The sequence below is a fragment of the Calypte anna genome, chromosome 1, assembly GCF_003957555.1.
Source record: "Calypte anna isolate BGI_N300 chromosome 1, bCalAnn1_v1.p, whole genome shotgun sequence".
NCBI lineage: Eukaryota > Metazoa > Chordata > Aves > Apodiformes > Trochilidae > Calypte > Calypte anna.
In genome coordinates, this window is record NC_044244.1 from 110610180 (window position 1) to 110638114 (window position 27935).

General features: G+C 39.5%; 1 protein-coding gene across 1 annotated transcript in view; it reads left to right on the forward strand.

The window, feature by feature from the left end:
• Window positions 1-27884, forward strand: part of ABCG1 (ATP binding cassette subfamily G member 1) — a 50190-nt gene extending 22306 nt beyond the window's left edge. The window contains exons 3-15 of the mRNA XM_008497213.2: window positions 14793-14910; window positions 15671-15803; window positions 17634-17684; window positions 18829-18974; window positions 19685-19808; window positions 20830-20944; window positions 21601-21749; window positions 21935-22036; window positions 23261-23429; window positions 24172-24272; window positions 24931-25089; window positions 26273-26391; window positions 27611-27884. Of these exons, the coding sequence (XP_008495435.1) occupies window positions 14793-14910; window positions 15671-15803; window positions 17634-17684; window positions 18829-18974; window positions 19685-19808; window positions 20830-20944; window positions 21601-21749; window positions 21935-22036; window positions 23261-23429; window positions 24172-24272; window positions 24931-25089; window positions 26273-26391; window positions 27611-27839 (1715 nt within the window). The 3' untranslated portion in view covers window positions 27840-27884. The remainder of the gene's footprint in view (window positions 1-14792; window positions 14911-15670; window positions 15804-17633; window positions 17685-18828; window positions 18975-19684; window positions 19809-20829; window positions 20945-21600; window positions 21750-21934; window positions 22037-23260; window positions 23430-24171; window positions 24273-24930; window positions 25090-26272; window positions 26392-27610) is intronic.
• The last annotated feature ends 51 nt before the right edge of the window (window positions 27885-27935 follow it).

The following is a 27935-nucleotide window of genomic DNA, read 5'->3' on the forward strand; positions in this document are numbered from 1 at the left end:
GCCATGTTGCTTTACAAGAGATGAGTCTGGAGAGTGCCTAGGGTTTCTAGTATCAAAGGATGTTTTGAAGTGACATGGACATTCTTCTAATTGTCTCTTCATTATTTTATTTAAAGAGGCAGATTTTGCGAAGAAACCCATGAAGCCAGTCTAGACTCTTAATTTGTTTTTTTCCCCTCTGTGTACTGGTGTGTTAATAGGTAGCATAGACAAATGACTTACAGAAATGTTTTAAATATAGGTAGGACAGTCATACAGAAGTCATACAGTAAGAGAATAAAGAAACCTTAAGAGACAAGTCAAGTTTAATTTTCTGATAATGTATCCAACTGGCATGTTTTTGAAATGCTATTGAAAAAGTGGAAACATAATCTTGACTTTGGAAAACAGATGTGTTTTGAGATTTGGTTTTTACACATCTATTTATATATATTTGCTTATATACATCTAATTAGAAGGATGTGAGAAGGCCAGTGCTTTTTATGTGAATTTCTCTACTAGTGATGTACATGAATCTGAAGGACTTTAGCATAGCTATTTTTATTTTTTTTTCATGTCCCAATAGACCATTTGAATCAGCCAACATCTATTGTTTACCTTTTCATTGAGCAGTTGAAGAACCTAATTGTAAGCAAGCATAAAGAGTGTCAAAAGAAGTTCCAGAAGATACTGGGAAATAAACCAAATGCAGAAATGAAGTACAGGTCCCAGGATGGATAACACAGAAGGTCTCCTGGTGAGCCTATCATGAAAACACCTCTGGAAATTTTTCGTATTCTCTTCTTGTTGGAAAATGGTGGTGCATCAGAGTAGAAACATACATTTTTCTGACTACGTTTTTATGGAGATACCTCAAGTCAAGGACTTTCTAGTTAGGAAGAGAGAAAACCCAACTGAGCTGTTGACCAGGACACTTGAAAATGCAAGAGACCTGAGTTAGAGTTCTTGATCTAATTCAAGGATGTAGACTCAGTTCACCCTCATATCACTGCATTCCACTGGCCCCTGGAATGACTTATTACTGCCTTGTGAAAAGCACAACCAAACCCAAAATCAGCCACCAAAACTCAAGTTTTCTCTCTGCTTCAGAATAAGAGCAAAATGTAAACTTAAGGTGGAAATCATGCTTATGTGAAATTAATATTGCTTCACAACTTGCTTTATTGACAATTTTGTAAGTAATTTAGAGAATACATGGTTTCAAAAATGTTGTATTATTCTGATGCCTTATTTGACCATGGCCTAATATTCTGAATTAAAGTTTATTAGACTTTTTTAAAACTTCATATAATTCTGGTTTGTACATTTGAATTATTTTTTATTAGGTGAAATATATCTTAATCGATTTGAAAACACTTAGACTGCAATCTTAAGTACGTCAAATTATTATTTCTTTTTTGTGTGTGAAATGTCAAAGAGTTTTCCTCCTGAAAACACTCATTTTTACATATTATTGATAAAATGTTTGTAGGTTATATGGTTAGCAGCAGGAGTCAATCTTTGGTCATGCTATTCCATAATCTTCAGATAATCCATAATGTAGGTCATCTGGAGCTTTTATAAACAGATGGAAATTCAGCATTTATGGTAGTTCAGTGGATGTAGGTCCCTGCAAGGATGCCAACTTCTTCAGTTCCAAATTGTGAAAAGAAAAAAAAAAAAAAATCAGAAACCAGACTGCTGAAAGCTGCTTATTCTAACTGATTTTCATTCCAGAAGGAACAGTGCCCTGTGCTGTAGGGTTTTGTTCATAACGTATTCATCACTGACATGCTACAGAAGATGGTAATTAGTTCAGTGGTGTTTAGAGGATTTTATATTTAGTTTGCTGACAACGAAAAGTATCTTAATTTGGGCAACTTCATTAGTGTAAATATTCAAGAAGAGATATAAAAACACAGTTGTTCTAAGTAGAATGTGCAAGCTGGAGGTAATTTGAAGTTCATTTCCACACACACTTCTGGTTTTCCTTTATTGTTACATTCAGGATCATAGACTGTACCTGTTACTAGACTAATAGTAGAATATAGTAAGTAGATTATCCCGTGTTTGATGAAAGTTAAATTAAAGTTTTGAGAGTGCTGAGGCGTAATGTGCAGAATCAGTATGGCTGTTTCTAAGAATAAAGGTCTTTCAGGGCACATCTCCAGCTGTCCATATAGCTGCCCACAGGGATGTCCTGATGCTGGGGGATATTCTTCAGTCTCAGATGTTCTTCTGAACACAACTCCTGTGCTCCTCTGAGCTCTCCTAGTTCTGGAGGCCAATTGCTGAAGTTTATTCGTGTCTCTGCTCCTAGCTGCATGAAGTAGGATAAAAGACTCAAAGCATGAGTTTAACATTTACTTTTTAAAACATTTTGGATATTTGCCTTGCAGTGTGTTTGAAAGCAGTCTCCTGGGTCCAAATGTTCTTCAGCCTGTTTGTGGGAAAAGATGGGTTTGGAACTGTGGGAATGTAAGGATGTGGAAGTGCTTCTTGGGCTTTGCAGTGCAGAACTGGTTTGGGAACATGGGAGGAGGCAGGAGAAGAATATGCAGAGGTTGTTCAGGTCTGATGGCTGAGGTGCTTGCCAGGTGCCTGTTCTTCAGAGAAAGTTTCTGCACCAAATTGTGGTCACTATTGTAGCTGAATAAGGCTGATGAAAAAAACTTTTTGTTTGGAGTCAAATGTAATAGTTTGAGTTACTGAAGCTGGGTTGTGAACTGTGATTTATTTTTTTTTTAAGGTCAAACATTGAGACAGTTTTTAAGTTGCAGTGACAAGCACAGAAAACATTTTTCAAAATCCAAGAAATGTGCCCCCCCCCCCCCCCCCGTCTGTGAGGGATAGGACCAAAACATTGTCTTGTGAGCCTGTAAATCATCTCAGAAGTCTGTTTTAAATACCTCTTGTATCTAATGGTCTAGGAAAGGGTATGTTTTTCCTGTGTGGTTTGCAGGAGACATAGCATCACATTGCAGCTTAACCTAGAGTTTGTGATAAAGATGTATGCAGAAGCATTACAGAAAGTTTTCCTTTATGCACCAAGCTCTTCAGACTAAATGCTGCTATCAGGCCCAGCTTTGCTGCTTCTAACTCTGGAAAGCTACAGAGCCTTCCTCTCCAGCCCTTACACACGCAGGTAGGAGGAGGAAGCCAAAGTTTTGCTTCTGCTTTTTTCTGTTTCCTTGGTCTGTGCGTGCAGTGTGGGTGGTGACAGGCTGGGAGGCGGGTGGGAGAGAGCAGCAGTAAACAGTGTGGTGCCTCTGAACATCAGCATAGGAGACCCAAAGGCGTCTTCTTTGAGGGAGGAAAGGTTTCTGTCTGCCCTGTTGCAGAGTGACCCAGCTGGATCTGCACTCGCAGATGATGGCAGATGGGGCAGATCAGTTTGTAACAGCTGCTGGGAGTATCTCCTACTTGAAGATTTTTTTTCAAAAGGGAAGGGGTTTTGGGAAGGGTTCTGTCTTTTTATCTGTTTGTAAGCCTGTGAATAGTACTATTTGTACTTTGAGGTATAAAGGTACTGCAGTTATGATAAATGGCTTTCTGCCTGACTGGCATATATAAACAGCTTTTGGCTCTGATTGTGTGTATCAGGCTTGTGACTTCAGTTTGTCATTCAAGGGAATGTGTCAGCCTTTGATTTCAGATTGTGTTGGCTCTTCTTTTGTCAGGAAAAGACCTTTCTTGAACACTTAAGTAGCAGAAACAATGGCAATTAAAAGAACAAGGCAGCAAAAAGCAATTAACAAACAAGGATTAAGCTATGGATGTTGCTTTGAAAAAACGTTTCCACTAGATTAAAAAAAAAGATGAAGCTTTGTGTCATTCATACCTTTTTTTTCCTTCTCCTTTCATGTTTCCTAAGGGTTGAAGATAAACTGGGGTAGCTATTTTCTGTGCAGACAAAGTACAAGGTATGCCCCAGATCTCTGAATGCTTCAACATGTAAATACTGCTTCTGAAGCCGTCAGGTCTTCCCGCAGTAGAGATTTATTTGCATTCATGTTTGAAGGTTACTTTCGTTCTTTGACCTATTTAATTGTGGCTCTCTATCCTCAGTTGCAGGCATATGGTTTCATGTGCATGCGTATGGAAGCTGAACAGCTTTAACTCTCTCAGGCACGAACATTCAACAGAGAAGCAGACACTATGTGAGCAAACCTGATGTAAATTAATAGGCTGGACCCATATATAATCCTAATTATGCTGTAAACCTTAGGAGAAAGCTGTAATCATGCTGTAGGACTGGCAAAAGGGAGCGATACAGAGAATTTGAATACAAGGAATATCTCAGAGCAGCAGTTTGAAGTGGAACAAGTATCAACCAATATGAGGTTTTTCTTTAACTAAAGAAAGATGTCTAATAGTTACCCGGGCCTGTTTTAGGCTCAGGTTGTATTATTTCCATACTTCAGTTCTGCCTGGTCACAGGTAGCTGCAAAGAGGATAGGCTAAAAGGGGGCTGGCACAAAACCCACTCCTCTCACAGAATGGTGGGGAGGGGTAGTGAATTGTTGCAGGATCAAGGAGGTTGCCCACAGTGCTGCTGTCTGCTCTCCTCCTCCCTGCTGTTGGGGGAATGCATGTTTCAAAGAAGTTTGTAATATCTGTGTCCAGCTGCAAGCACTGCAGTCTCCTGTTATTTGGTGGTACGGGTTCTGTGTATGCAAAACCCATCTTTGGGTTTAGAGAGAAACATTGCCTGGCCAGGAGATATGATACAGCCAGACAAGGTGAGTGAGGCTGTATAATTGTCACGGTTTAACACTAGCCCGGCAATTAAACCGAATAACAGATGCTCTCTATTAATGTCTCTCTCCTCCTTGAAAAAGAAAGGAGAGAGAATAAGGGAGAGAGACTTACGGGTTGGAAACTAAACTACACAACTTTAATGAAACAGTAATGATAAATAGGAAAAATTATTAAATATATACAAATATACAGGAAAATGGAAACCACATTCCTCCCTCCTTTCCCCCAATAATTCTCACGGCTGGACTCCTGGAGTCAGCAGCAGTCAGGAACTGGAGGCAGGAACACACAGATATGGGCTGGCACGGATCAGGACCACAGGCAGAGGAACGGACGGGATCCTTCCAAGATGCCAGGTGAAGGAAGGGAAGCAGGAAATCAGGAAGTCCGGAAATCTGGCTTGGCCCTTGTGATCCCTCAAATTTATACTGATTGTGACGTATATGGGATGGAATACTCTGTTTGGTCAACTCTGGCATCTATCTTGTCTGTTCCTCCCCAAAGGAGGGCTCACGTGGGACCTTTTTATCCTCCTGAACGGTAAAATGTTTTCCTCAGAGCTGAGCAGTGTCCTTGGCTCTGCACACCAGTCTCTAGCAGTAACTATAAACATTGAGTGTTATCAATCCTAGAAGCAGACACTGTCTGAGAAACTTGCTGTTAATTTCATCAAGTGCAACTGCTTAAAGAGACTTAGCTAAAAGCAAAAGTACAAGACAGAAAATCACCTTTTTCCTGGCCCAAACCAGGACAATAATCTATGAAACTTTCAAACTCAGACTCTTGCAGCCTAGCAGACTGTCTCATCTAATTAGTTATTCAGAAAAAAAAAACAGTATTCAATACTAAAATAATGCAGTGAGTAGCCAGTGCAATAGGGGAAGAGCATGGTGCACACAAGTTTCAAAAGAGTGAAATCATTACTTAGCTAGGGCTTTTTTTAAATTCAGCTACACAATGTGGACTGTCAGATCCAATGTTTTGCATAAATTTAATATCTAATCCAGGGATCTGAGAGAACTATGACTTTAAAGGGTCTTTTCAGATTCTGTATAATCTGTAGTTTGGTTTAAGATTCTCCCTCTGCTAGAACTGGTTTCTAAATTTAATAACCATTGTCTCATCAACATGTACTCTTATTATACAACATGTCCTACTAGGGCATGTACCTACTAGTAACCAGGGATTTCATCTTAATAAATCTTGGCTTGGAGGCTTATGATTTTTCTTCAGGCTTCAGTTTTCTCTCTGTTTTACTGACTTGGCCACAGAAGGAAATTAACTGATACATTCAGCACAAAGGAGGTACACTGATAGAAGTCATGTAGTAGGCACCCACACAAACAAAATTCAAAAACTACTTTGAAGTTTCTTCTCAAACATATAGCTTTGATTACCTTCTAATCTTCCAAAGCACCTTTGGTTTTTTTCAGGCTTTGAGCTTTTCTGTATAAGTTTGAACTAAGTACTTCTAATAGAGTGATATGTTCTTGAGCTAGCAGATAGCTTGAAGCAAAAATTCTTGGAGTTTTGAACTGTCTCCAGTTACCAGAGTATGAGGTAACAGCTAAATACTAGTGATAAAGTAAAAATACAATGTCTAATACGTTTGTCCTTCCTTAACATAGGCATGATGCTCTTCTTAATTTGCTTATAGGAGGCATCTCAAATGTGGAGTGCCAGCCCAGCTTGAAGAATGATTGTGCACCTTGTGTGTTTAAGTACTGGAATTGCAAGCAAATAAGGGACCATGATCAAATTGACATATAAAAAGCACAGAAAATGTCTTGATGTCCATTTTGTTTGTGACTGGTACTGAAGTCAGCCATGATTTTCTTGGCAAAGAATAAGATTTATCACAGCATCTAGAGGTTTGGTGTATATAGACTAAGCTAATTGTCCTGAACTCCCTCTATGGTTAAAAGAAAGATGCAATTTGAGAGGGCTGTTTATCCCTTGCCAGAATAGGAATGCAAAATACATAGAATTATTTACGTATTAAGTGTGCCTCTTTCTCTCTGTTGGTAATAAATAGGTCTTAAACAGTGAATTTAGGTTAAATGTCAAACTTTTATATGTATAAAATTAGGTAGATGTAATGCTAAAAGCCTCGGTGTGAGCATGGCCTAAGCTCTCTGAGTTATGAATAATCCATCCCATGATCACTAAATCCGCTGTGGATCAAGAGCAGTGTGTTTTAAGAAGGCCTGGTTGTGGGCTATATTAAGAAATGCAGTTTAGTCCACCACAAAGAAAGTTCTTTGCTGCCCAGGAGAAGCTTTTATTGTGGCTGGTTTGATTTATTATTTTTTTTTATGAAGCAGACAAGACTTACTGCTTTTTCAGTTTGAGTGGAGCGGATTCCTCATTCCTGAATTGGAGAAGACTTTGAGACAAAGGAATTGGATTTGATTCCTTCAGGCACTCACTTAACATTTCTGCCCTCTCTGTCGTGATGTCTTGAAGCCTGGCATGCTGTCTCATAGACATTTACATAAGTAAGGTCATTTCTCTGAGGCAAGGTACAAGACTACATTACAATTGTAAATTCCCTTAATTGTCCTAAAGCAGGGCTCAGAGCTTAGGCAATGAAAAATCCTATTGTTCTACCTCCCTGAAAGAAGGGTGGATGGAACAGAAATATATGGATGTGTGGATTCTAAAGCCAAAGTGGAAAAAGGATTCAAAAAAAGCTTCATTCACCTGTGATGCGCAAATGAAGGTGAAAGCCATGAACCAATGACCTGTGAGTCTACAGACAGGTTTTATTTGGTAGACAGTCACCTTAGATGTGTTTATTTTTTGAAGCATGGCTTTACCCCCCAGACTTTATAGAAGTACAGTGTAGGCCAATATATAATTAAGAAAGTTCTTCTGAAAGCAATATATTTTTACTCTGTCAGGAAAATGGTTTATATCCCACACATTTCCTGGAAAAGATGCCTCTTCCCTACCATTGGTACTCATAATGGACTTTGATTTAAGGCCATTTGAGCTCAGTAGAGAGCTTGGGAAAGAAATACCTTTTTTAATAATCCTCATCATGGTTTGGTTTTTTTGTTTGTTTGTTTGTTTTGTTTTTTTAAAAGTTCAATTTATTTAAATAATTATCAGTTTATACAGATAATCCCTGTCATCTGAGAATCTACAAACTCTTAAACATCAGCAAATCCTGTCCATACCATATGTTGTGAGTTGGGAGCATGATGCCCTGGCTGGTTAACAGCAGAATTAGAAATACACAGAAAACATCTTCTTAATCTTATCATTGGGAAGAGATGTAATTTTTGTTTTACACTAAAATAACATCAGACAAGCAAACCAGTTTGGAATGAAATTATTTGAATATCCCAGCATGAATTGTGTATAAAGGGTAATTTCATTTAACTGTAAGTCCCGTTTCTGTTTCAGAATTGAAAGGAGAAGGAATCTCTAGAGATGGATTCCTAAGTGGCACAAACTGCTGAAAGGTCCCCAGCTGCTGGAAGGGCTGACCCACCTCCCTGCTCTGCTTATGGACCATGCTGTCTTGTCCCAGCAGTGATGGTCCTGCAGCTGGAAACAAACCCTCTTAGTTCTTAATTTCCAAGGAACGGTTTCCAGGTGGACAGGCTAGCTGCTCTCCTCACTGATTGTATAGTCACATTTTAAAAGCCAGCTTGGGTAAAGTGATGGGAAGGTGTCCTGGGAAGAGAGGGCAAAGGGTGCTGACCCCTTCAGTAAGAACAGCATCTTCTATTGCTGTAAGATGCTTCTGAAACTGGATGGTCCAAATAACTCAGACCACCCACAGACTGGGCCACAACCTTCTTGGCACTCCACTCATCTCCTGCCATCTCTGTGCCTGTCACATTTACCTTCACCAACTGGATGGCTGTGTGACTGCTGAGTTGTAAAATGGAACTGTAGATCATCAGGAAGTAATTTGTGTACACAGTTATGTTATTTATGTTCAAAGAAGAGTAACCTGCACCTCTTTGCCTGTGCAAATAGATTGCGTGGCTGTGACTGTGCACTGCAAGAGTAATGCAGTCAAGTGCATGATATTTGCTGCCACTGCCTTTAATGCTCTGCAGAACAAACCTGCTCTTCTTCTGTAAATGCATACTTGCATTTTAGGTTTAGGAAGGTGCTCGCTGAGTGCAGGGGGAGTCAGGGGAGGTAAAGCATGAGGAGACTGAGAAGAACTCCATTAGATGGAAGTAGAGGGTAAGTATCTCCAGGAATTTCACATCTATCTGTGCTGCCACTCCTTGCTTATCCCTGCTTTAGAGGGATAAAACTTTAGTTAGATGAAGTAGGCTGGCATAGTCCCTGCCAGTAAACAGGTAGTTTTGCTATGACAGTGGCTTCTTGTCAGGGCTGAGAAGGGTTGAGATGCAGAAAGTAACAGAGCATCTGAGCGAGAGGGCTTCTCGTTGGTATATTTACATCTAAATATGAAAAAAGCTTTTTTGCTGGTGTAAAAGCAGCAAAGAATGTTTTATTACAAATGTTTCTCGAGTAAATTTGGCCTTGGGTTTTTATCTGTGTGTGTTTCTGCTCTTCTTCTTTTCTGTGGAGTTTCTGCCAGCATCCCCTAGCTGTTCAGTTTTTTGATACAAATCTGAAGTCCACAAATTAAATGTCTGCAGTATATCATGAGGATGTTTTCTGTGACTGCATGGACTTCTGCAAGCTCTGTCTCTCATCCATAAATCACTAGCTTTCCATTTAGTATCAGATGTGACCTGTTCAGCATGGTTTTCCCTTACTTGTGTTGCACAGCAGGTAATCCAGGGTGATTTCAGGGGCAGCAGAAAAGTCATGGATTCCCTGGCAACATTTCTCTGTAACAGGGGGACTCTCTACTCCTGCCTCAAGGGGAGAAGTGTGGATATGGTGTCTTAATTCCATTCCCTTGTTTGGATTTTGGGCTGGAGAATTCCCTGGACTTTGGCATGTTTTTTTTTTATTAAAACAAGAGGAAATGAGGTGAGAATTAAGCCTACACATTTCAGAATAGAAAAATGCACTGGAGTTTCTTTAATGGAAAAGGGTCAGCATACAGTGCCAAGAAAGTGCTGGGTTTTCTCCTTATGATTTAACAAACAATTTGATAGTACTGTAAATGAACAAATTGATATATTTAAATTTGAATAGTTGTGTTAAAAGCATGTTACTTGTTGAAGGTATTAAAGTACAGTAGGTTAGTAATATAGTACTTGCCAGAGGTGTCTTCTTTATTTACAGCTGGCTGTTTTGAGCAGGTATACATCACATCTCATCTAAAAAAGCACCACAAACAGACATAGAACTGTTGTCCTTTTTAGGAAAGGAATAGTACACTTCTACCTGTTTGCAGGTAGGGAGTGTGGAAAAGGCAGGTTACAATGCCTTTGGTTTTGACATTTAAGTGCCAAACACTGATTTTTTTTTTTTTTAATTCAGTTCTTAATCATTTATAGTTTTGCCAAACATGAGCTATTTAAGTTGAAATTTCCTGTGTTACGTATTTGCTATGGTGAATTTTCTGAGAAATCTTCGAGCAATTTCAGGCCAGTGGCATTTGCAGGGTACCAACAGCTATTTCCTATCATCAGAAGATCTTAGGATGAAAGAGAATCAGTTCAGATATATCTGGAAGGGCAAATCCCGCTCTAATTGCAGCTATGAGGGAAAGCCTGCTGTGCTCACCTGGGACCTAAGATGCGCTCTTCGTGCCTAGTGATGGATGCAGAATTAGGCTACAATGCCTAGAAGCTTCTAGGAGTCTGTGTGACATTCCTCTGAGTAACAAATGAGTATATTACTGGCAAGAGAATGCAAATGAATGAAGTATTTTATTAAAAAAACCTAGGACAGTATTCACCTGAGAAAATTCACTGCAAGGGTAGGAGCTCTAGTTATGATTTTTTCGATGCTGATTCAGACACATTATGAAGCATGCACTCCTACCCTAAGTAAGGGGAGAAGGTGGCCTGCTCTTTTCCAGATCAAGCATAATTTCTGTGAGAATGATAAAATGAAATCTCCCTAGAAGTCCTTGTTGAATCCATGAGGAAGCAGGTAAAACCATCAAAATGTTTCTTCCTTGTTGGGACAGGAAAAATTTTGATGTCTTGAACCACGAGAGTTCCCCTAACATCTTCAGCAATAGAAGAGGTCACCCTCAGCTATCTCATTAACCAAGGGGCTGCTGTGGGCTTCATGCTGCAGCCAGGCAGTGAGGGAAATCCACATCTTGAATGGGGTCTGTTTAGGCAAGTCCTGTGTTTTTGACTGTGAGTCTGGTCTAATATCACAGTGCCTGGAGTTAGCTTTCAATCCTAGCATGAGAAAAATGAAAGACATCTTGCTTCTCTACAGAAGCAGTTGAGGTCTGGTATATTATGTAAGGTGAAATTAAGAGAAAAAATTTCACTTCACTTGAATTTTCTGTTTTCAGTTTTGTTTTCTTACTTTTTAAATTCTATTTATATTTGGTTGAACTGAGAAGATTGCTGAGTGCCAGTTCTGGTTGGTTATGGTATATTAATGTCCTGGTGACAAATTTTTTTTTTTTAAGTAGTTCTTGAAAACTGGTGTTTGTATTCTTACGGACATCAGCCTCTAAATATATTTTTAGGGGTGAGGTGGCAGTAACTGCAGGAGACGACACTGGAAAACTGAAAGGATACAAACTATTGGCCATTGGAAATCAAAACAGTTTTGAGAGAAATCACTGAAAGTCATGATGCTAAACTTTGATCTTGATGTAAATCCAGTCCAAAAGGAGACAGTTGCTGGGATGCTCTGTGGCCCAAAATATGCATCCATCCCTAAGCATGTTTTCTTGAAGGTTCAGCCTTTCATTAAACTCTGAGGTACTAAAATTCCTTGATGCACAGACTGTGAACCAGTGGCCTACAGAAAACAAGGCGGACTAGGTAAACCAGGATTGAAGGTGATCTGAAATTCCTAATATACAGCAGATGGAATTGAAACAGTCCCTGTACTGTAAGAATACAATCCCCTCCAAATGCATAATCTGTTTCTCGTGAAGGACATGTGGCCCAATATAGAAGTTTTAGGTCAACTGATTCAGTTGAAGATTAGCCTCAGTATTCTGAAAGAGAAGACTGTAGTTACTTATGGACTTATAAAGGATTCCTTATAAAGGATTATACTGGGCACTGTACCACTGCTACAGTGTCAAATCTTTTTGTGGGTTTGCTGAATTAACCTTTGTAATAGAAAGGCTTCTTATGTGCTTCCAGTCAAAAAGAAAAAGATGGTTTTGAGTTTGTCGCAACTTAAAATGCTGATGATTTGGATCCAGATTAAAAATTCATAGGTTTTTCTACTTCTTAAATCATGCTCCTCTACCATTTTGCAAATGAGTTCGAGAGATGTGTCTGCCCTGATTTAACATTGTGTGAAGGATACTTAATAAGAAAATCTCCATCAGAGGGGCAGAAACAAGTGATGGTAATAAGAGGGAAGATAGCGCAATTAAAGGTAAACTGATGATAATTTTTGAAATTATGGTTGGAAAAGCAAATTCAGTGGATGTAATGTTAGATCTCACAGTCACCTCCAGTGAGAGGAAAAGCTTTGATTTTAGGTGATGGTCCCCAATAAGCTTGTGCAGTATTTGCTGTCCTGATCTTGAAACTCATGATGAGCTGACTGTTACAAAACCCTGACAAGGACCTTTTGCCCTGGAAATCTGGGTCAGAACGAGTCCATACAATGGAAATTGTTCTAAAGGAGTTACCATATGATGTGTCATGTTGAACTACTTTGTGGGGCAGACAGGGGACAGAGACAGACACCAATGAGTACTTCACTGCATGCACTCACTGCATGTGGGACCCAGTGGAAGATATCCTATCCCAGTGAAACTCAATAGCAGGCCAAGTTGACCAACTTCTAACAAGTGTGAGAAAGAGCTACCCGATTGCACGTAAGTTGTGTGTGGTGGGTGTGTGCCTAAGGCAGTAATTGGTGGTAAAATTCAAAATTAAAATGCAAATTTAATAGGCTTGTGAGGTAGCTGGTTTTCATTGCGCTTAAAGGAATAGAAAGATGGACTTTATCTCTTTAGATCCCATTTCCTGAACACTGTTTGAAAGGTTTTATCTCTTCTTTACACTTTTCCTTCAAATGCTGATTTCTGAAAGGTGGTGACATTGGCACGAGGAAAAAGCTTGTTAGACCTTGTTGGGGTGCTTTGGATTTCTCTCGTTGAAATAGGTGTTTGTTTTGAAAGATTTTCTTCGCTTTTTTTTCTTGGGACTTGCTCCATAAACAGACAGGGTGAATATACTGCTGTTCATATACCCATGATACCTTATGGCTTCCAAACAAGTTGTTTCTTTCAGTTCCAGGACAAGATTTTAGACTGAAGAATTACTTATTTCAAAAAGGCACTTGAGAAAACTGTTATTTTGATACATTTGGTCAGTTACATTTTTTAGGACATCTGCCATGAAAATAGTATGATCAAGTATTTCTAGAGAGACTTTTTCTATCTAGTGCTTCCCTCCTGGGCTGGCGAATGCTTGGATAATAATACTGGCTGTGGATTTAGGAAATCCCATGGCAGCATTATGTTAATGTTTTTGTGCAAAAGTTTGCTCTCTGTGGCATTGAAATAGTGTGAATAAGAACTAGAAAAAAAGAAGAAAATTTAAAGAGAATGTTAAGTGGGAATGAAAGGAAACCAAGAAACGAGTTTTCAGGAAAAAAGAGAAGATAATCCACCATTCATTTTCTAGGATCTTGCAGACAAGGTGGGTTTTTTTTAGCACCTCAGTCTACAGCTTATGCTAATGAAAATCAGGGCATTTGAGTAGTTTACATGTGGCATATAAATGGTGCCTGCATGTACACCACTAAGGCCAAATGGATTGCCATATCCCAATATTGCATGTGAATGTATCTTCCATTCTTCTTTTTTGGTTTTAATTTAATTACAGAAGTATTTTCAAAATAAGAGATTCATTTTTTGACATCTTAAGACTTTTTATTATCAAAAGCTTTAACTGTCAGTTAAAAGCACTGTCAGTTAAAGTAAGCAAGGAAAAAAAATAAGAGAAAGACATCCTGAAAAGTTTAAATGACAGTCAAGGCTTTCACCACCTTCCCTACTCAGTCGTTATGCCTTAAAATGGGAATCAAGCAGGACAAGATGAATACAACCATGTCTGATTTGGAAATCTTAGTAGAGAGCTATTTGCTTACACCTATGGTAACATGTAGTTTGGGGATTTAAATTATGGTGTGTTGGCAAAGGGAATTTATTCAGGAATAAGATGGTACATTTGAAGTTGGTATCATGGTTATTTCAGAACAGCTTTGCCTGTGGGTATATTTATTGTATCATGATCTTGTGAAGTGCATTCATGTAAATGAGGAAAAAAAACTTATGTTCTTAATCTGCAATAAATATTTCTTTAGGAATTATTTTTACAGAGTTACTGTGTTCAGTCTCTCTGCCTAGAAAAACCTTTATAGCCCTTATGGTAAGAATGAAACAGGATTATTTTATAGCGTATGTCTTCTTTGCTGTGCTTCTTGTTACATCTCTTTTAGTGGGGAGTGAGCAAAAGCAGAGGGCTTTGCCTTTGAGATCATGGCTGTTCACCTCCAAGAAGTTGTTGTTTTGGTGAGATGGCAAAATTTTGGCATTGAAGCTGCAGTGATTGGAGAACAGTCTGCTCCAAGGCTGTGGAGTTATGTTAGCTGTTGAGTATTAGCTATGGTAATGGAGACCCTTGTATCCTAGTAAAATACTTTGAGAAGACACATATCAAACAGCAGCAAGGCTTGTTATACCTGTTGGAAAATTTTCCTGGAGTAAATCAACACTATGTGACCCAGTAATCTCACCATGATGCTTGTGTAGTTAGGGAGGCTTCCACTAATGCTCAGAATTTTGGTTTTGATTGCAATGTGCTCATCTTAGCATCAGCCAGCCCTCAGTAGGTATCTGCTAATGCCTATTTGTCATCCTTTTTTAGAGGAAATAAACTTTCATAGCCCACCAGATGATATTGTGAAGGGTTCAGTGAACTTTCTCCTTTCAGGTTATAAGACCCTATTGAAAGGAATTTCAGGGAAGTTCAGCAGTGGAGAACTTGTCGCAATTATGGGTCCTTCTGGAGCTGGGAAGTCAACACTCATGAACATTCTGGCAGGATACAGGTCAGTAACAATGAAAATCCGAAGTAAGATAAGATCACTTAACCACTTGGCTTCTTGGGGACAAAATCTTACCCCAGTGTTCATAGGAAATGAATATTCCACAGATTTTAATTAGATTGTTATTGCTTATATTTGTTTTCTGTTTCCGCTGTTCTTTTCACTTAGGATTTGTCAGTTAGCAAGACAGACCCAAAATAGGAAGTGATTTAAAGTCCAAAACACACAAGAAATTTCTCCTTTGTAGCGGGGTAACAAATCTGACCCAGTACTTCTGTTTGTGGAGTTCTTAAAATCACATTTTATAAGCACTTGAGGAAAATTACCCTTTTTAGTCACCACTTCTATGATGTTGATGCTCTCTTGACCAAACTGCAATGTGTGAAGTGACTGTGGGTCAGCTTCCTGAATCCCCTATTGTATGGCCAAATACAAAGTGTCTCTGTGTTGTTGGCCATTACAGAATAAGGACTAGTGTGGAGAAGCCCAAAAAAAAAAATTATCACTTGAATGATTAGATATTTTTTTAAGGCATTCGTATAAGACAGCACATATTTTGTACTGATTTCAAGTAAAATTAAAAACAGAAAAATCACATTGTGGGAAAGAGAAAGTATAATCATGAAATAAATCCGTTTCTATCGCCTGTATCTGTTTTATTCCATAATGAGCAATAATTACTTAATACTTCCACACAGTAAAGTCTGTGGCAGCACAAGTGAAGGCAAGATTCACCCTTGTTTATTTTCTTGGTTCATTTCAGAGAGACAGGGATGAAAGGAGAAATTCTCATCAATGGACAGCCTCGTGACCTGCGATCTTTTCGCAAAGTCTCGTGCTACATCATGCAAGATGACATGCTACTTCCTCATCTGACTGTTCAGGAAGCTATGATGGTGAGCTTTGTTTCTTGCTCTAATTTATTTGGTTGGAAAAATATCTGTGTATCATGTATGTGTTCTTAACTTCAGGTAATGCCATGAGCTGTTACCGCAGTGTGGACTTGGAAGATGCCTTGAATTCTTTTTCAGGCTTATCCAGAGTTCTCTGAGCTTCTTTAGATTTACAGTTTTCAATTTGTGATTATGATCTGGAAGAAGAACTAAGGCTGTACTCCTTAAACATCCCAGAGAATGGAACATGCAGTTCTGCACAGAATGAGCCTTTGTAGGCATAAGTTTTTTTCTTGGATGGTGATTGAGGAACCTCTCCCCATCTTGAATGTTCTTATTGCAAAGTGCTATTTTGACTTTAGCATGGTCTCTCTGTTACTTCTTCTACTCTTGTGTGTCTTTTCTTCAGTAAAGGCATTGTATAAAATTTCTTCCAGTTCTTCACAGGAAAAAAACAGAAGCAGAAAAATCTCCAAACTTACAGGCAATGTAAATTATTTTTACTGTTTTTCATAACCTCAAGAAGTTTACTAATTTCCGACTTGACCAGTCAGTCTAGAAGTACCTGTTGCTCATTTTGAGGAACAAGTCAGTTTTTCTCAGAGAATGTTATGAAAATAAGACTAAGGTTTCTCATACTGTACGCCAAGATCAGTTCACAAATTTTAAGGGCAGAAGAAATCACTAGTTTTTATGTGGCTAATTTTCTGCAAAGGTTCATCTCTGTTAAGAAGTTTTTCTTATATTTTGTTTGCTTGAACATTCTAGTCAGAATCCATTAGGACCACTTTTTTAGAACTGGGCCCAGGTGATACTTGCTGTTAAATTAATCCATCAAGCTCTGACAAAAATAATTACCTAACAGTTTAATTGCTTCTAATAAGGGTTAATCATAATGTTTTGTGGAGCTGTCTCTTAGGACAGCAGATGACATCTTTTACAGGCTTATTTATTTCATAAAATCATAGAATGGCTTGGGTTGGAAAGGACCAAAGATCATCAGGATCCAACCCTGTTGCATGGGCAGGGACACCTCCCACTAGACCAGGTCACACGAGGCTTCATCCAACATGGCCTTGAACATGGCCAGGGCAACCTGAACTTCCATGGGCAACCTGTGCCAGTATCTTACTACCCTTATGGGGAAGAATTTTCCCCTAATATCTACCTTTAATTTACACTCTTTTAGTTTAAAACCATTACCCCTTGACCTGTCTCTACTCTTCCTGGTGAAAAGCCCTTCTCCATCTTTCCTGTAGGCCTCCTTCATGTACTGGAAGGCCACTATAAGGTGTCCTTGGACCTTGTTCTTCTACAGGCTGAATAGCCCCAACTCTCTCAGCCTGTCTTTCTAGCAGAGGTGCTCCAACCCTTTAATCATCTTTGTGGCCCTTCTCTGGATCTTCTCCAACAGGTCTATGTATCTTTCTTGGGGCTCTGAAGCTGTATGCAATATTCCAGGTGCAGTCTCACATTTCTGTATTTATTTGTTAATATCCTGAACAATAGCAGAGGTATTTTTGATATCCTTATGGTATGGATGAAGCACAAAAAAACTGTGGTTCTGTCATTGCCTGGGAAGTTAGTGGCTATCCAGAAAACAGGACTCTCCTATCTCCCTATTGTTTAATTCAGATTATACTCAGTTACCTACTGCACAGCTGTATGTGATGCTTGTGCTTTGAACATTATAGTTCAACTTAAACTTTCCCAACTGGGCTAAAAGAAGTTGTATAAAAGGTACATTGGAATGTCATGCAGGAGACATCCTCTGCGACTGGTTGTTGCGCTTCAAGCCAGATCAAAATAAAACTCCATTGTATTGTGTTCCAGGTATCTGCTCATCTGAAACTTCAAGAGAAAGATGAAGGCAGGAGAGAAATGGTATGTATGCTGTGCAGCAAACTGAGAGATTTTGGTGACACCAAAGAAGTCTATGAAGTGAGCTCTGTAAGGCAGATATTTTTATGTTACAGTGAATTTCATTGGGCTTGTAATGATAGAATAAATCCTACTCAAAGACAGTATTGAGGGAGCTGGCAGACGAGTTTACTAGGCTTCTCTCCATCATCTACCAGCAGTCTTGGTAAACAGGGAAGGTCACAGACAGCTGGAGGCTTGCCATTGTGACATGCATCTACAAGAAGGGCTGAGAGGATGATCTAGAGAACTACATGCCTGTCAGTCTGACCTCCATGCCCATAAAAATTATGGAGAGGTTCATTTCAGCATGCTCACACAGCCAAGTGCAGGACAGCCAGGGCATCAAGCCCAGCCAGCATGGGCTCAGGAAAGGCAGGTCCTGCCAGACCAACCTGGTCTCATTCTATGACCAGGTTACCTGCCTAGTGGATGAGGGAAAGGCTGGGGGCATTGTCTACCTGGACTTCAGTAAAGCCTTTGACAGCATCTCCCACAGCATTCCCCTAGAGAAGCTGGCAGCTCATGGCATAGACAGGTGTACTCTTCACTGGGTTAAAAACTGGCTGCGTAGCCAGGCCCATAGAGTTGTAGTCATCAGAGTTAAATTCAGTGTTGACTGGTCACCAGTGATGTTCCCCAGGGCTCAGTTTTGGGACCAGTCTTGTGCAGTATCTTCATCAGTGGTCTAGATGAGGTGCTCGAGAACTTCTTCAGTGAGTTTGCAGACAATATGAATATGGGTGGGAGTGTTGATCTGCTTGAGGGTGGGAAGCCTCTGCAGAGGGATCTGGACAGGCCGGATCACCAGTGCTATGAAAGAACTGGTTGCCACTCCATTTTCACAGGCCAGGCTTTTGTACTGACACAGGTCATATAGGACAAACAAATAGAATTTGGGTCAGAATAGTAAATGGTAGGCTGTTAAGTCCCACTGACTCTAATAAATGTTTAAGATCCACATTTCCTTTGTTAGATGGAAAAAGCCTTTGGGGAATGAATGATGAAACAAAGTAATTAGCTAGTTTACTTTCTTCAGAAAAATCAGTAAAGATGCTTTTATTTTGTGCTCATAAATTTAAATGATGGGTTGTTGTGTTTCCTCTAGGTAAAAGAAATATTGACAGCCCTTGGTTTGCTGACATGTGCCAATACTAGGACTGGGAGTCTTTCTGGAGGCCAGAGAAAGCGTCTTGCCATTGCTTTGGAGCTGGTGAACAATCCTCCTGTCATGTTTTTTGATGAACCAACTAGGTACTTCAAAGCCAAGTATTATAGATGGGCAAATACTGCTTTATATAGTAGAATAGTGCTGCAGAAGTGTTATTCACCTCATGAGTCTTTGGAAAAGGCTCATTTTGTGTTGCCAGGAAGAACTGAATAAGGCCTCAAGAAATAATTTGATTTGGGTATTTTGATTTTCATGCCTTGGGTCACTGCTGCAGCTGACAGACCATGAGACTAAAAATAATTTTTAAGGGAGACACAAACTGAAACAGGAAGGAAGAAAGGTAATTTTTTTTCACATTGTGGCATGAGTTTTCTTTTTCAAGCAGATAGCTTGAATATAATATATGTTTTAAAGTCTGACTTTCAATAATGAATGTAGCATATTTAGAGTCACATTCTGTGCTGAGTCCTGAAGAAGGGTGGGAGAGCTATGAATATGTATCTGTTCATTAAAGCTGGGAGCATTTAAAACTTCAGTCCTAACATGCAGAAGTCCCTTAAGGAAGCTTAGCAAATACGCTTTATTTGTCATTCTTGGGCATGCTTCCAACTTAATTAAAAGACTAATGGAGAAAGATAAGCATAGCGTTGGCATATGATAAAATTAAACTCCTATAGATAAAATTTATAAAAGGATAATAGTGAGAGACCAAAGTAGCAAAAGTGTGTGCAGTTTTTGAGTGGTGCCTTTGGATATCTGTATAACAAGCTTCTTTTTTTTTGTTTGTTTTCAGTGGCTTGGATAGTGCATCATGTTTTCAGGTCGTCTCTCTGATGAAGGCTTTAGCCCAGGGTGGCAGGTCCATCATCTGCACGATTCACCAGCCCAGTGCTAAACTATTTGAGTTGTTTGATCAGGTATTATTATCAAACTCTTTCTGTGTGGTTTAGGTAGGTTATATTTTCAAGGCCACAGTCTTTAAGTAAAAACATAAATAATTCTAGGCTGTGGTTTAAATGAAAAGAAATTAAATAAATCAGAGTAAAATATACTTTTTCTTCTCTGCCCATGTCCATTATTTCCATCTCGTGTTTTTAAGTAATCTGTCTAGTTCATTTGTGAAAGCATGATCATTGCACTTGGATTTTTATGCCTTTGCCCACCACTGTTACTGGGCACAGGTCTGTAAGTAAAGTAGAGTCATTTAAGAGCTTTAGTGCCAATGTCTACAATGTTGCCGGTACACATTCTCATCCTAGCTAGTTGTAAATTCAGAGGGGTTGATTCATGTGAAATAATAATAATTGAAATGAAGTGAGTTGGAGGTCTTTTCTCCAACCTAGCAACAGGATGTGAACTATACATTAGGTTAGATTTAAATTTACTTTAATCTTGTTAGGATATATAAATTACACCTGGGAGTGCTAAGAGAAAATCTATTGTACCATTGGTGAACAAGCTCTTGCAGATTGACAGTCTGACAAAGAGATTTATTTAAAGTCAATAGTGTAGCTAAAAGTAAAATTAATTAATTAAGCTGTTTCCCATTGCTATGCTGTTCCTCCTTCCATTCCTTCATTTACCAGCCTTGTCAGCCAGCCCAATACATCCATAATGTGTGGAAATCAGATGGCTCCCTGATACTTTTTCTTGCCTGTTTTCAGCATGTGTCTAGGGCTGGGATTAGTCTGTTTCTGTGTTGATGTGCTTTAAGTCCTAGAAGGAATGTTTCAAACCTTAACCATTTCATTTTCCATTAGCTGTAATTCTCTGAAAAGGTAGTGCCAAGTGGTGACATATCTTCATAAAGTGTTCTTCCCACAGGCACAAGAAGTCATTAGGTTCATGGATTGCTGTCATAATGATATCAGGTTCAAATATTTTGATACTGTTTCACTTTTTTCTTTTTTTTTCCCTTCTCTTTCCCTTGTTTTCCAGCTCTATGTTTTAAGTCAAGGTCAATGCATATACCGTGGAAAGGTGGTGAACCTAGTCCCTTACTTAAGAGATTTGGGGTTGAATTGCCCAACCTACCATAATCCAGCAGATTTTGGTAAGGCCTATTTGAGTACTTTATTTAATTTACTTCATATATGATTACCACTTTCAGGGTAATGTGTACCATGATGTGCTTTATACTTTTGTACATAGAAACGTGTATGTGTACATATATGTACCAAAATTCAAAAGATTTTTTTTTTCCTAAGTAGTGTGAATGCCATCTAGTGGTACACTTTGTTGAATATTTCTGTCTGGTGGAAGTCCAGGTAGTGAAAGATATATACATATGTTTAGCGTTTCATAGTAAGTAATCTTAGTGTCTTTTCAAGTGTCTCCAGTATTCTGTTTTTTCATCTTGAACAGTACCACTGTACAGATAATACCATTGAGGGTTTTCTCAAGGTTGTTTCTTAATTCTAAAGAAGCAGAAAGGACCACAAAAACAGACTTTTGTAATTTTTTATTACTAAGACAATCACATATTCACTCCCTTTTCTCTAAAATGATTCGTTTAACTTCCAGCATGAAGAAAACTCTCTGAATTATAGAAAGATGTATTTAAAGTATGTGTGTATATGTATGATTCTTATGGCATTTTAGAGCCTGTTTTAGGCAAAACTTCTATTTCTGTCAGTGCAACAGAATCAAGGGGATCTAATAATAAGTCTTGTAACTCATCAGTGGTAACTTACCTTCTCATTTGTTTAGTTATGGAAGTAGCATCTGGTGAATATGGAGACCAAAATAGTCGGCTGGTAAGGGCAGTACGAGAGAGGATATGTGACACAGACTACAAGAGGGATGTTGGTGGTGAGAATGAGTTGAATCCCTTCCTCTGGCACCGGCCCTCCGAAGAGGTATTTTGGATGTCACAACTAATGGGCATGGCTTGAGACTGGGGAGGGGAGGAAGGGAATTTAAATCCTCAAGTCAATGGTGGAGGTTTCTGGGCATATTCAGCTGATGAGAGTAGGGTTTTGTGAATGAAAACTAAGCAAGATACTGGAAAGAAAGAAGTTTATTCTTTTATGTGTTTCCGCAGGATTCCTCCTCCACAGAAGGCTGCCACAGCTTCTCCGCCAGCTGCCTAACCCAGTTCTGCATCCTCTTCAAAAGGACTTTTCTCACCATCATGAGGGATTCAGTAAGACTGCCATTATGATAACTTTGGTAGCCAAAAGATCTATTCAGTTCCTTTGAGGTAGGGTAATACAGCTTAAAGGTCCTGTCCAGCAGCCCATGCATGAAGGTAGTTGCAGAATTTCAAATGAAAGAGACTGATCTTTCAGTCTTGTTTATTGTACTATCTTCATTGTGAAGCACAGTTTTCTTCAGAAGAACTCTGAAGCACCTGGGCTAAAAGCCTAAACCCTGCATCCCTTCTGTGCTGGCAGGTTCTTTATACAGTTATTTATCCTGTGAAAAAGTGAGCAGAAAATCATACTCATGTGCCACAAAATAAGTTTTTCCAGAAAAATTGGGTTGGTAGATTTAATAATTTCAGTGTTACGTAAGCTTAATATGTGAAGTCTTTCTTTTTCCTTGTGAAACAGAAAATATATATATGAAAAATTTGTTTCTTTGAAAGGGGAGCATATCTGATTTTCATACATTTAAAAATCAAGATGGAGTAAGTATTATAACAAGCCTCGTCATTTCCAAGGAGAAAACATATCTTTCACCTTTTGCTTAAAATTAAACACCTCCCTTCAAAATCCCAAATCCTGAAGTTATCACATAAGTTTATTAAATGTTTTTGGTCTCTAGTTTGCATTACCAAAATTCAATGGAACATTTTTGGTTTTTACTCAGGAAATTTTTTTCTTATCTCTTAAGTGTTTACAAATTTAAGAGGTAGGATTATTTACATTGTGTGATTGGTGCTTTGAAATGGGATTGGTCCATGAGTTAAGGAGGTGAGCTACCTCAACTTGACCTTACATGCACAAAAGAGTAATTTATGCCTGACTTAGCTAGTTCGGTGTGTGCAAGCCTGCAACACCCTTGTTGTCTCCCTCTGCCCTTGGAAATCTGTCTTTTAGTTAGAAATTTTTTTCTCCTGATGCATGAGGGCTGATGGCTCCATGACATTGTCAGACAGTAAGATTTCAGATTGCAGCCTTTTCAGTTTCTACTTTTGTTTACAAGGAATATAATAACCACATGTCTGATTGACACCGAGAAGCTCATTACTGTAAGTTTTCCTTATCTGAAGCAGTTAGCCAGTAGGAAATTAACATTTTTGTGCAAGTTCTTCTGGACATAAGTACTCCTTTTCTGCAGTCTGTGTATCTGATTTCAGTCACAATGTCATTGTTGTTGAGCCCAGGCTTTCTGATCAGACACACTACTCTTTCCTTGCCTGTAGGTCCTGACACACTTGCGCATCACCTCACACATCGGCATTGGGCTGCTCATCGGCTTGCTCTACTTAGGCATTGGCAATGAAGCAAAGAAAGTCCTCAGCAACTCTGGATTCCTCTTTTTTTCCATGTTGTTTCTTATGTTTGCTGCACTCATGCCAACTGTCCTTACCTGTGAGTACCTGTCATAATGTTACATCAGTGGACAAGATTACAGTAAACTCAGGGGGTGCTGAAATGTATCGTTTTCATATGAGATAATGTCTAACTTGTGTTTCTGCTTCTAAGATGTACATCTTGTACTCACTGAGCTGCAGTGTAGAGGCAAAAAGAGATAGGTTTGTCCAGTGCCATCTTTCCCCAGTTTTACGAGTGGTTTTCAACCCTGACAGTTCGCTATTACAGTCCTGGACTAGAATTTCCCCTTTTCCTAAAGTGCTGGTGCATCTCAAATGCATCATCAGTATGTGGTTGGTCTTAGGGAAGCTGTAATAGTGTCTCTAAGTCCTAACCTCTGCATGAGAGCAGTGTTATTCATGTGGAAAGGAAGCTCTTGCAGTGTGGGCTGTTTCATGCTTCCTCTGGGAGCACTGTTACTTTGGATGCCAAAAGACCAAAAAGAATAACCAGTTTTTTAAATTTTAATAGCGTTTCTCTTTCAAAAAGCCAGGTGGAGGGAGGTTCACATCATCTGAGTAGACTGGTGTATAGCATACATAGTGAGCAACTCTCTGAGATGCTTTCTTACATTTCATTACAAATCATTGAAACTACTGTTAGTCTTTCAAAGGTCTTCAGCGTTTCAGTTCTACTATGGGACTACAGGAGTTCAGGATTAGCTATGAATATGCTACATTACTATGTGCAAGAATATTGCACACTGACAACCTAACTTACTAATTCGTGTTCTCTGCAGTTCCTCTTGAGATGGGAGTATTTCTTAGGGAACATCTGAACTACTGGTACAGCCTGAAAGCCTACTATCTCGCCAAAACCATGGCTGATGTTCCTTTCCAGGTACATGCTCTACTCTTCAATAAAACTAGAAACATTTAAATTCGTGGCAAGGCCACTTGCCAAAAAGATCAGTACTGGTATTTTAACACAGAATCATAGGATAATTTGAGTTGGAAAGAGCCTTTAAACATAATCTAGTTGAATCCCTCCCCTGCAGTGAGCAGGGTCAACTTCAACACGATCAGGTTGCTCAGAGCTCCCTCCAAACTAACAATTGATTTTCCAAAGATGAGGTGTCTATCATCTCTCTGAGCAATCTGCTGCAGTCTTTCACCACCTGAATAGTGGAGAAACTGTCCATATGTGTGTTCTGAAGCTTCAGATCCAAATCAAAAGCACCCGAAGAGTAAAGAGCAGGATTTCTCAAAAACCAAGACCTGACCCAGTATGTTTTGGACAAGCAGATGACCATTTTTTTTTTTTTGAGTAGAAGGGGAATTGAAAAGGGCTAATAGTGGGGTCTGTTTTGTAATACCCAAATAGTGTGATAGATACCACATATGGTGGCAGGTGTATTTATTATTCTCAGCCATGCCTGTCATGTAATAGGAATTGTGAGAGCTGTGAATTAACTTGGACTCCCTATGATTTTATCTTATTCAGAGTAACAGTGAATGTTTGGCTTTAATGGACTAACTCCAAGTGCATCTCCTTGCAGATCATGTTTCCTGTGGCTTACTGCAGCATTGTGTACTGGATGACTTCACAGCCATCTGATGCACTCCGATTTGTCCTCTTTGCAGCTTTGGGCACCATGACATCCCTGGTGGCTCAGTCACTTGGTCTTCTCATAGGTGCAGCCTCCACATCCCTCCAGGTACTGATGGTGTTTTGTGGCCTCATATGAACCCTGCTGTCCCCCTAACCCTGACTGCTTCCTGTGGCTGCTGCTGTGTCTCCAGGGCATTTGTTGAGAGATGACAGGCAAAAACTTCTCTTCAGCTGATACAGCTCCTTGATGCTTCCCATTAGCATCACCTTCAACAGCATATAGACCCACTAGATGTCAGGATATGAAGTTCCTTCCCTATTTGAATGGGACTGTGCCTGCTCCTGTTTGAGTTGATTTGGCTTGTGATAAACAGATGATATTGACATCAATATGCATTGATGCTCTTGAGATTTCTGCAGTAGAAGACTTGAATCCCTCTCTGTGCACCCTGTGGAGCTCAGCATAGCCCTGGTGTGTGATCCTGTACATCTGCTCTCCTCAGAGATACCTGTATGGCCCTTTGCCCTGGAGAGGATGTAGACCTGACAGGCTGGACTAGAGTCAGGATCTTTCTTCTCCACCAGAGCTACCCAGCTGAAGACATTCCCTGTCCTCCTCACCACATTTTTGGAGCAGCTGCTCTTCCTATGGGGTTAATGAGGAGGGAAGTGTGTGTCCTTTGTGGGGAGTCAGGGGAAAAGTATTTAAGAATAGGATGGTCATACCCAGAGAAGCTAGAGAGTCACAGTGCCTATCTGCACTGTAAAGTTTTTGGTGGGTTCCTGTTCTTTAGAGGACAAATCCCAGCAAATGGGGTGGTGTTGGTTAAAGGTTGGACTGGATGATCTTAGAGTTCTCTTCCAACATAAAACATTCTGTGATCATTCTGTGATTCTGAAAGCAGCACTGTCAACTAGTAATAAAAGGGTTTAGGAAGAAGTGAGGGGTTCTTTTTCTTCCACTAATAGCATGTAACCTCACCCTCACAAGAAACCTTGCCCAAAAAAATTTAGTCACTTCCTGGTAGTTTGAACTTTGTTAATTTGGGAGAATATTGTTACAAGAATTATTTGAATGGCATCACTTAGCCCTGTCAGTGTACCAAATTTGCACAGCCTATGGATTTAGCATAGAACAGAGGATTTTCCATAAGTCTGCTCTTTTAAAGGCAGGGGTAAGTCCATAAGTCTGCTCTTTTAAATTTCCTTTCTGGAGATGGGGACATGAGATGAAAGAGCAGATGAATTTTAATTTTTTTCTCTGACTGTCTGATTCCTTCTCTTCATAGGTGGCTACTTTTGTGGGCCCAGTTACTGCCATCCCAGTACTTCTGTTCTCTGGGTTTTTTGTCAGCTTTGATACCATCCCAACATACCTCCAGTGGATGTCCTACATTTCCTATGTCAGGTACTTTCAGGGAGGCCAATAGCCTCACATCTTGGAAATGCTGTTTGTTTGCCCCTGCATGTTTGGTTATTTTGGGTGCCAAAGAGACTATGTTCAGAGAACATTCTTTTGGAGTATATATATGTGTATGATGTATACCACATTATCTCACGGCATTTTATGTTGTCTGTGACATGAAGTAAATAGGAACATTTCAGTACAGGTTATCAGGTGAAAGTCCATGACCATCCCATTGAATTTACTGGTATTGCACATCATGCAGATCTCCATGGTTTTTGTAGTAGTGCATTTCTGAAATAATAGAGACAGTATGCCCAACTGAGAAACTGACACTAGGACCTTATTTTGGAAGAAGATGCTGTATGCTAGGTAGATTTGTTGGATAAAGACCTATTTTTAGGGTTTACAGTAGCACTTCCACAAGAGGCATGTCGGTTGTATCATTTCTAATCTAAATTGGTGTTTCAAGAACCACTGGCACCTTATATTGTGTGTATGTCTGCCTTTCTTGCTGTCTGATACATCTGTCTTTAGATGGGATGATTGTCATCAGGAAACCTCTGGAGCCTAGCCTGAAGTTACAGGAGGTGAACTTTCCCATCCCCCTTTCCCCCACCTTACCCAAGCTACAGTTTTACTGAGAAAACCCAAGTTAAAATATCCTCTCATTTAGCAAATGAGGCCTTACACACAGACCTATCAAAGATTAAGAGAGTGCACCCCCTGAATTAGTAGCTAGAATTAAAGATGAGAACTTAAACCTTTGTCTAGCCCATGCGGGGTCTCCTGGAGCCGACAGGAGACATACGCATGGGGTCCATGGTTGTGTATCTGCTTGCAAAGGCATCCTAAGTGCACCCAAACTTGGTTTTAAAAATGTGAATTAATGATGTTCTTTCTAAAAGGGGGATTTCTGAATCTGAGGTTCAATTAGTCTGCTTTGTATTTTAACATAGTGCTTTGGAGAAATTTCACTGTATGCAAACTGGGAACAATAGAAGACAAAACTTCTGTCCTCCTTCAGGCTCAGAAAATGCTGGTGACATCATTTGCTTGGTTGTTACAGGGAGAGAACTTAGCCCTAGACACATGTGTCAGAACAAGATTGAACTCCTCAGTGTTTGCAATCAAGCTGTCACAGGGCTTGTGTTGCAGGTGGAGTACTTCTAAACAGAGAACATCAGGGAACATCCTTGTAATCCATCCTTCTTCTTTCCAGATACGGGTTTGAAGGAGTTATTCTCTCCATCTATGGACTGGATCGGGAAGATCTCCATTGCGACAAAGATGACACTTGCCATTTTCAAAAATCAGAGGCCATTCTGAGAGAACTGGACGTAGAAAATGCCAAACTTTACCTGGACTTCATTGTTCTTGGAATTTTCTTCTTCTCTCTGCGCGTAATTGCCTATTTTGTTCTCAGATACAAAATCCGAGCAGAGAGGTAAAAGAAAAAAAGCTTAGAAGATGAAGTAGAAAGATCTTTAGACATACAATAGAGAGCACTTGACATTGTCTCACTGTGGCAGGCCGGTCTCCAGTGG